This window comes from Morone saxatilis, unplaced genomic scaffold, assembly GCF_004916995.1.
Source record: "Morone saxatilis isolate NCDOM2014 unplaced genomic scaffold, NCSU_SB_2.0 Contig12, whole genome shotgun sequence".
Taxonomy (NCBI): domain Eukaryota; kingdom Metazoa; phylum Chordata; class Actinopteri; family Moronidae; genus Morone; species Morone saxatilis.
This window is the reverse complement of record NW_023339674.1, coordinates 2,152,883-2,161,037: the sequence shown is the minus strand read 5'-3', so window position 1 is coordinate 2,161,037 and position 8,155 is coordinate 2,152,883. Positions and strand designations below refer to the sequence as shown.

General features: G+C 45.9%; 1 protein-coding gene across 1 annotated transcript in view; it reads left to right on the top strand.

Annotated features, from left to right (window-relative positions):
* The window catches only part of LOC118321977 (PH domain leucine-rich repeat-containing protein phosphatase 1-like), a gene marked incomplete at its 3' end in the record, with an annotated part of 9,029 nt that extends 891 nt beyond the window's left edge, over positions 1 to 8,138 (top strand). Inside the window, 12 exon segments of the mRNA XM_035653554.1 lie at positions 21 to 169; positions 1,141 to 1,287; positions 2,229 to 2,456; positions 2,682 to 2,884; positions 2,978 to 3,038; positions 3,131 to 3,226; positions 4,388 to 4,543; positions 4,652 to 4,852; positions 5,546 to 5,708; positions 6,867 to 6,997; positions 7,086 to 7,202; positions 7,944 to 8,138. Of these exon segments, the coding sequence (XP_035509447.1) occupies positions 21 to 169; positions 1,141 to 1,287; positions 2,229 to 2,456; positions 2,682 to 2,884; positions 2,978 to 3,038; positions 3,131 to 3,226; positions 4,388 to 4,543; positions 4,652 to 4,852; positions 5,546 to 5,708; positions 6,867 to 6,997; positions 7,086 to 7,202; positions 7,944 to 8,138 (1,847 nt within the window).
* Positions 8,139 to 8,155: the final 17 nt, after the last annotated feature.

Here is an 8,155-nt window from a genome sequence, read left to right as displayed (position 1 = left end):
CCCCCCCCCCTCTTTGTCAGATTGCGTCACAGAGGGTGAACTCCGTCGACCTGTCGTGCTGCAGCCTGGAGGAGCTGCCCGCTCAGCTCTTTTACAGCCAGGACCTCACACACCTCAATCTCAAAAACAACTTCATTTCGCTGCACAAAGGAGTTCCAGCGCTCACCAGGTGAGTTTCTGTCACCGAGCACGTTCAGGAACAAAGCAGGAGGAGGAGCCGGCAGATGAAAAGCAGCACTTTGCTCTTTGTTATTTTCTCTTTTGGATGTGAAATGTCCCCGAGTGGCTTGTACTGTGTTGGGTTGCTAGCATATGGTCTGAAGAGGAAGCAGCGTAGATGAAATCACAGATGACGTGAGCGTGGGCGGCTGTGTGGTTGAGATGATTAAAAGAGAGCGGGACACTGGTGATGAGACATTTGACCTCTGGGGCAGCTGGGCTTTTCTCACAGAGCTTCTTTCATCGTCTGCTTTGGAAGAAGAGCTCCATCAGAATACTTGAGTACAAAAAAACGCCTACAGAAGTAAAATCCACCACAACATTTAGCTACTAACTTACTTAACTTAAAGAAATGATCACATACAGCAAATTCTGTCCCTCTCTTTGGCTTCTTTGCCGCCACTTTATGTCCAGAGAACATTACGTTCAGTACATTCACCTGATGGAAATGAACACATACAGACTGTATACACGCAGCCATTGTTTCTCCATAAACACACGCTTCCCAGGCGGTGTTTTGAGGAATGTGTTTTTCCCGTGGTCTGCCTGTGACTTTCCCTCGGAAGGATGTGGGTCCGGCTCAGCCTCTCGCCCGACCCCTCTGTGAACTGGATTAAGAAAACCAGGGAGGACACAAACACACGCAGGCTCCCACCTGAAGCACACGCTGTTGCATTGTTGTGGTGGAAGCTTTAAATAGCAGGTGTGCTGTGAGTGTCCTTGAGCCTTGTGCAGGCTTCCTCTCCTGTAATCCTTGTTCATGAGGCTGGTGTTGTGTAACTAAAATAAAGTTTGTTTCTGTTAGAGGCTCAGTTCAGAAGAAAGTCTGATTATAACTACGAGATTCTTATCTTGTCCCTCTTTCTCTGCCCTTTTCTTCTCTCCCTCTTTCTCTCTCAATGACTCTCTGTGACTCTCTAGGTTTTGTAAACTGAGAAGCCTCAGTCTGTCGAATAACGCTCTGTCAGACTTTCCTCTGGCCTTGTGTGACATGTCCTCGCTTACGGAGCTAAACGTGTCTGGAAATCGTCTCTCGTCGCTGCCCGCAGAAGTAGGAACCATGCACAAGTAAGTGGGCTGAAAGAAGGCGATGAGCTCTTGTTATTAATCATAACGGCGATGAGTTTCTCCTCAGCGACCTGAACGCTGCTGACAGACATCAGACGGGAGCTGTTGTCATCGTGGTTCCATCAGTGCAGATTAATCCGGCTCTGTATTAAGTGAACAACTGGCTGTGCACCAGACGTGTGTCCTGACGGTGCAGAGGTTTTTGTCCAGGTGATCCGAGTGCAGAGTCATGCTGATGCTGTCGCTGCATTACAGAGTGTCCAGCAGCAAACTGTGTGTGCGATGTTGCTGAGTCAGTTGCAACTGACGATTATTCTCTCTATCGATTCATTTTCTCGATCAGCTGTTTGGTCCTCAAAGGATATTCAGTGTACTGTCAGAGAGGACTAAAGAAAGCAGAAAATATTCACGTTTAAGAAGCTGAAATCACAGAATTTGAACATTTTATAATGAAAAATGACTCAAAACGTTGAATTGATTATTAAAATAGTTGCAGATTCATTTACAAGTTGACAACTAATAAATTACAGTTGCAGCTCTAATTGGAAACGTCAAATTCGTTTGCGTATAATAGATATAAACTATAAAAGCGCTGCAGCCGTTTTCTCATTTTAGGATAAAACTGCTTTGTGGAAACGGAGTAAAAAGCTTCTTGGTGGGCGTTGCCAGTGGCAGCGGGCGTTGCTAGGAGACATGCTGTCATCGTCTTTACAGCATATGACATTTTTTTTCCGACAAGCCCAAATATCACCGGGCTGGTTATGTGCACTTTATATGTACGGCGATTTAAGACTTGTCCCTTTACAAGGTGGAACATTTGGGAGGACTCGCCCTGTTAGCAGTGATTCCCATTAAAGGTACAGCGAGTAACGTTTAGGAAGATCTGTTGGCAGGAGAAGAGTGTAATAATCCCCTCCTCTCTTCTCTCGCTGTGTGTCCAGCCTGCAGACTCTCCTCCTGGATGGTAACTGTCTGAGCTCTCTGCCCGTGGAGCTGAGCTCTCTGGAGGGCCTGACCTACCTCGGCTTGTCCTTCAACTGTTTCAGCTGCGTCCCCCCTGTCCTGGAGAAGCTCAGAGGCATGGAGAGACTCTGTCTGGCAGGGAACCAGCTCTCCGTCCTGGATATAGCCGGACTGCAGTGGCTGCCTGCTCGCCACATAGATCTCAGGTAAACGCATCCACGCGGGCATTTATAGACGCACCGCTGAAACAAAAGCTCATCTGAAATCCAACACTTCTAATCCCAAGATGCTGCAGGAAAAGTCTGCTCTGTTATTTCTGCATCATGTTGTCCTGTTGATTTGGAAATCTTAACACCAAATAGTTAAAGTTCGGTTTATTTTTGCAGCCAAAATAACTAATTTTACCCGGTTTTCTGCCCTCTTGTTCTCAGGCTAAACCGGCTTCAAAAGGTGACAGTGGGAGAGTCAGAGCAGCTGGTCCACATCGTCCAGCTGGACCTGAGGGACACTGGTTTACAGGAGCTGGATGTCAGGCCTCTCTGTAGGCTGGAGCTCCTGCGCTGTGACAGAAACGCTCTCTCCCTCCTCAGAGTCAGCGGCCACGCCCTCAAGAGCCTGCACGCTGCACACAACGGTACTAAGATCTCCTGTGTGTTGTAGAGATGTGGAACAGCAGATATTACATTCACACTCTGACTGTAAAGAATTGTGCACGTTGTGTTTGTAGAGCTGAAGCTGCTGGAGCTGCAGCCGGTCCCAGAGAACCTGACTGTTCTGGATTTGTCCTGGTACGAGTACTTCACTGTCCTATTTACTGTGTGGAAAAGAAGGCTGTGTGCTTGTTCAAAGTGGGACGCTGACTGTATTTGTTTTATTAAAGGAACAAGCTGGGATGTGTCCCTGAGTGGGTGTGTGAGAGCAGCAAACTGGAGGTGTTGGACATCAACCATAACTGTGTTACAGAGCTCTCCGTACAGTGAGTATCACACACACACCTGCAGCAGAGACTCGTGGTTCACAAGTAAGCTGTTGCAGAAGGAGGAAAGGTGGGAAGCTGCTTTAATGTGAAGGTTAAAGCTCCACTCCACTCAAAGATCAGTGTTTCTTCTTGTTCCTGCAGTGTGATGTTTGAATGTCAGTGCACATACAGAACGGACTTCACACACACTGTTGTTCCAAGCAGATTATTGTATATATGTCTTAACACGCATCATCTTTAACAGTTTAACGGCTCATCTAGCACAGACAGACATTAGCACTGTGTCAGAAAATACAGCCCCCTCATTCATTACTGAGACATCGTCGTCGGTACAGTGGGAGTACTGACGCAGGCTGAGGGTTAAAAGAAAGATAAAACACTGTTACAGCAACATTGATTAAACTGAATTTAAACTTAATTGTCCATAATGTCATTCCAAGACAGTACAGCTTATCAGAAACTGAGGGAAAAGGTAAAAGTATGTAACTGTGTCATTACCAGTGAAGGTTATAATGTGCAGCAATGTTTAAAAGAGGACAACGCAAACTGTACATAATATAACAGTGCTGATGAGTCTTTAAAGATGCCTTCAGACATTTATTAAGACAATCTACTCCTTCTACCTCATTAACTGTATAAGCTGACTAATGTTTGACTAACAAACTATTTGTGATGTGACAAATCGTGCTCGTAGGCCCCGCCCCTTAAAAATCACACTTTAAATGAGAGAAACTTTCCACTCTCAGCAGATGAATGTGAACACATCCTTCTTGTGTCAAACTGTGCACAGACATCATTCAAACATCACACTGCAGGAACGAGGAGAAACACTGATTTCTGAGCGGAGGAGGCCTTTAAGGGAATAGATGCATTATTCTGAAAGGTTTCATCGGTACCTGTAGCAACACGCCCACACAGATGCAGTGCTATTTTCAGTGCGTACAGCCTGTGGCAGCAATTACAAACACGCACTGCTGCCTTCAGAGCATCTGATCGTACATTCAAACTGAAGGTCAAGCCCTCATACATTTCCTCTCCTCCTGTCGTGATTCAAGAGTTAGTCCATCATAAGGTGAACTCATTTGGTACACAGACCGTTCTGTGTCCTCATCAGCCTTACAGAGAGACTGAGCTCCCCGTGTTGTTTGTGTGTTGCAGGCTGATGTCCAGCGGGAGTCTGAGAAAGCTGCTGGCCGGCTGGAACGAAGTGTGTCGGCTGGCTGAGAGGCTGGAGAGTTCACAGCTCGAGGTCCTGGACCTCCAACACAACCATCTGACTGAGCTCCCACACAACCTTTTCATCAAAGCACAGAGGTGCACGCAACAACATCCTCCTTTCTGTCTCTCGCTCTCTGTTTTTTTTGTCCCTTCCCCATGTGTTCAAGTACTAAGTTTGTCTCCTCCGTTGGGATTTCGTCACAGCTTGCGGTACCTAAATGTGTCGGCCAATAAGCTGGAGAGCCTCCCAGCAGCCAGCCTATCGGAGGACAGCTTCAGCAGCCTGGAAGAGCTCTATGTGACCAATAACAGCCTAACAGACAAGTGTGTCCCTCTGCTGACTGGACACGGACACCTCAGGGTGCTGCACCTCGCCTACAACCAGCTACAGACCTTCACCGCCAGGTACGATACACTGCTGCACGTGAACTGAGCTCGCCAAAGGTAATCAGTGTCTGACAACCTCATGTACGCAGCAGTGGAGCTCAATGGCGACGTTCCAGGAGTAGGAATCTCATTCATATATTTTTTACACGTTTTATTTATTGATTTTCCACATTGAACACAATTAACACACATAGACACTGAACCTTCACCCAGTTTGAACATGCAGCAGCAAATCAAATAATAATGGACACAGTCATAGTCAGTAATAAATAAATACAATAAAAATACAAATGAAACAATAAATTTGTATTTGTAAGGTTTTCTTTTTAAGAAGGTCTTGTCTCCAGGTTGGTGGTCGTCAAAGGTAGTTCCTTCATTAAAATAATAACGTACAGTCTTCTACCTTTTGCTTTTTTCCATTTGATCAGCTTGTTCTCAGGTTTTAAACTCTTTAAAGAAGGATTTTCTTAAAGTGAATGAATGGACAAATTTCAGGAGGTCTAAGTTGGTTTCAGAACATCGTCGTGCACCTAATGTTGGCATTAACTCACATTCCTAACCCTAGAAACATTATCATCCAGTCTAACAGCGGAGCCTTGCTTCAGAATCAGGTTAAGGTCACAAGAGAGAAGAGTCTGATAAATGTGGATCCCAAAAATAAAGTTTGCAGTGCCGGCGCTCTTAATAAAACCGTACCTCCCCCCCTCGCAGTAAACTGGCACGCCTGGAGCAGCTGGAGGAGCTGGACCTGAGCGGCAACAGACTGCGGGCAGTGCCCACCACCATCCTCAGCTGCCAGCGCATGCACACACTCTCCGCCCACTCCAACTGCATCAACGCGTTCCCAGAGGTGCTCCAGCTGCCTGAGATCAAGGTGAGTCTGACACACGCAGGTATTTCAGCCTCCGTCTCCCTCCATTCATTCAGCTGTATGGATATTATCTTTCTTCCAGTGTAATCAGTGTTCTCAGACTCAGGTGCCTTTTGGGAAATTAAAGAAAGTCAACGTCGTTCTACTCGATGACAAAACCCGACCTCCCTCTGTCCCTTTTTTAAATCTGTCTGTCTCCCTCTGTGTTCATCTTTATTGGGTTAGGCCAGATCAGGAAATCCTTTGTAATCTCCCAGTAACTCGTTAATCTCTGAATCCTCTCTCTGAACCCAAATGACGGTTCCATACTCCTGTCAGTGCGTGAGTGTGTGAAGTAAAGCGTGGGGGCCGTATTACACATCACCGTTACTCTGAATGAGTCTGGATTGATGCACAAAACGTAGGAATCTTTGTGATATGAAGCTCATTATGAAACAAAAGAGAATGAATAAACATTTAAAGTCAACTCTCTAATCTCAACATCCTTTTTCACAGCAGACACTTGAACTTATAGCTAGAAAAGCACTGATGGCTCTGTTCCTTTAAGCGTCTCAGGAAATCTCAGTGACACACCAAACCCTGGAAACTGGCTCAACTAACGGAATATCTCATTAATGGGATTAATGGGACTTCAGTATTCCCTGAAAAAGACCCGTAGAGGAGAAGTTAAAGGGATAGTTTGGGTATTTTGGGGTGGGGTTGTATAAGGCGTTACCTACAGCAGCTGAAGGTTAATGTTCCCCCCAGAAGCAGAGCAGAGCACTGCTGTGAGCGGGGTTCGCTGTATTTAGAGTGTTTCTGCTGTTACCCTGTCGCCTTTTTCTTTGACACTAACCGTAGAACTACCGTATTCCTACACTTAAGCCCAACTGCACACTGTGTTACGCCGCAGGTCAGCTGCTTGAGTTAGTGCCAAAGGAGAAGGCTGACTGACAGCACAGTGAAGCAGTGACATCTTCTTAATATAGTGTGCATTACTCCTGTCTGCCTCTCCCAACAGACCTCCGTCTACTGTAGATAATACACACACTGTGGATACCTCAAACAGTCTAAGTAATAAATATATGTATAAACACAGAGATAGATCAGGATCCATCTGGAATCGTAGTTCTGGGCTGAAAGGTATCCGGTGAACTGACCCTGCGTCTGTCTCTTCCTCAGTGTGTCGACCTGAGCTGCAACGAGCTGACCGAGGTGACTCTGCCAGAGACGCTCCCTCCGAAGCTTCAGGAGCTGGACCTCACAGGAAACCCTCGTCTCAACCTGGACCACAAGAGTCTGGAGCTCCTCAAGTACGGCCTGACAGACGCTGCTGCAGCATCTGGAGTAAAATAACAACTGGCTGCTTTTTTTTTTACCCTTTCTGTCTTCTCTCTGCAGCAATATCAGATGTTTCAGGGTGGATCCGTCACCTTCAGCTCCGTGTGTGAATGAGAGCCACGGGGCCCCCGCAGTCTGGAGCCACGGCTACACAGAGGCCTCTGGAGTCAAAAACAAGTCAGTCCTCCTCCCACCTCCTCCTCTCTCTGTCCATCTCCTCTCAGGCATCTTTTCCTCTGGAATTAGTGTTTTATCGATCTCTCAAAGTCAGTGTAGGTTTCCATCTGATGAAGCCAGAGCTTGATGCTCTATCATCCCTCTCGTCCGTATCCAAATCCATAAAAAAAATCCAGGAGACCACTTGTAAAGTTAAATTCTTTACTTTAAGTCAAAAAGGTGATACAAAATAAAATCTTTTCCACTTACAATATAATACAAATCAATATACAGAAAAGGAGAGATAGAGAAAGAGAGAGAGATCAAAAAACTGTGTGGCTCCACTCTCTCTGCTTGTCCGAATGGCTTAATTACCTCTCGGTAACGCCCCTAAACTCCGGGATCGTTAAAGGACCGAAATAAGTTCGAAGACATTCAAATCAATTGCAAATGAAATGTACATATTTATAATTATTACCACATATTTTAAATCTAAAGAATCATACAATTAACCTCTAGCATTACTGCAAATATTCTAATTACCTAATAATCAATGAACTGTGTAATTTAACCACTTAGACATAAACAAATGCTTTTAGGCTCCTACAGTCAGTAAGAACACAATGACTTTTCCAAACCACACGGTAAAAAGAGCTTTCAGAAGATACACAAACTGATAAAGTGAAATACAATAACGGAGGTAATGAAATGTTCAGAAAGCATTAAAGAGCCAGACTCAGCTGACTGCCCCCCCCCCCTCAGGCTGTGTGTGGCTGCTCTGGCTCTGGACAGCTTCTGCCGGATTCCAGAAGCCCTGTACGGAGTTTTTGACGGAGACAGGAACGTCGAGGTGCCTTACCTGCTGCAGTGCACCATGGGAGATGTGCTGGCAGAGGAGCTGCACAGGGGCCAGAGGCAGGAAGACTACATGACCAACACTTTCCTCACCATGCAAAGGTACACACACACACACA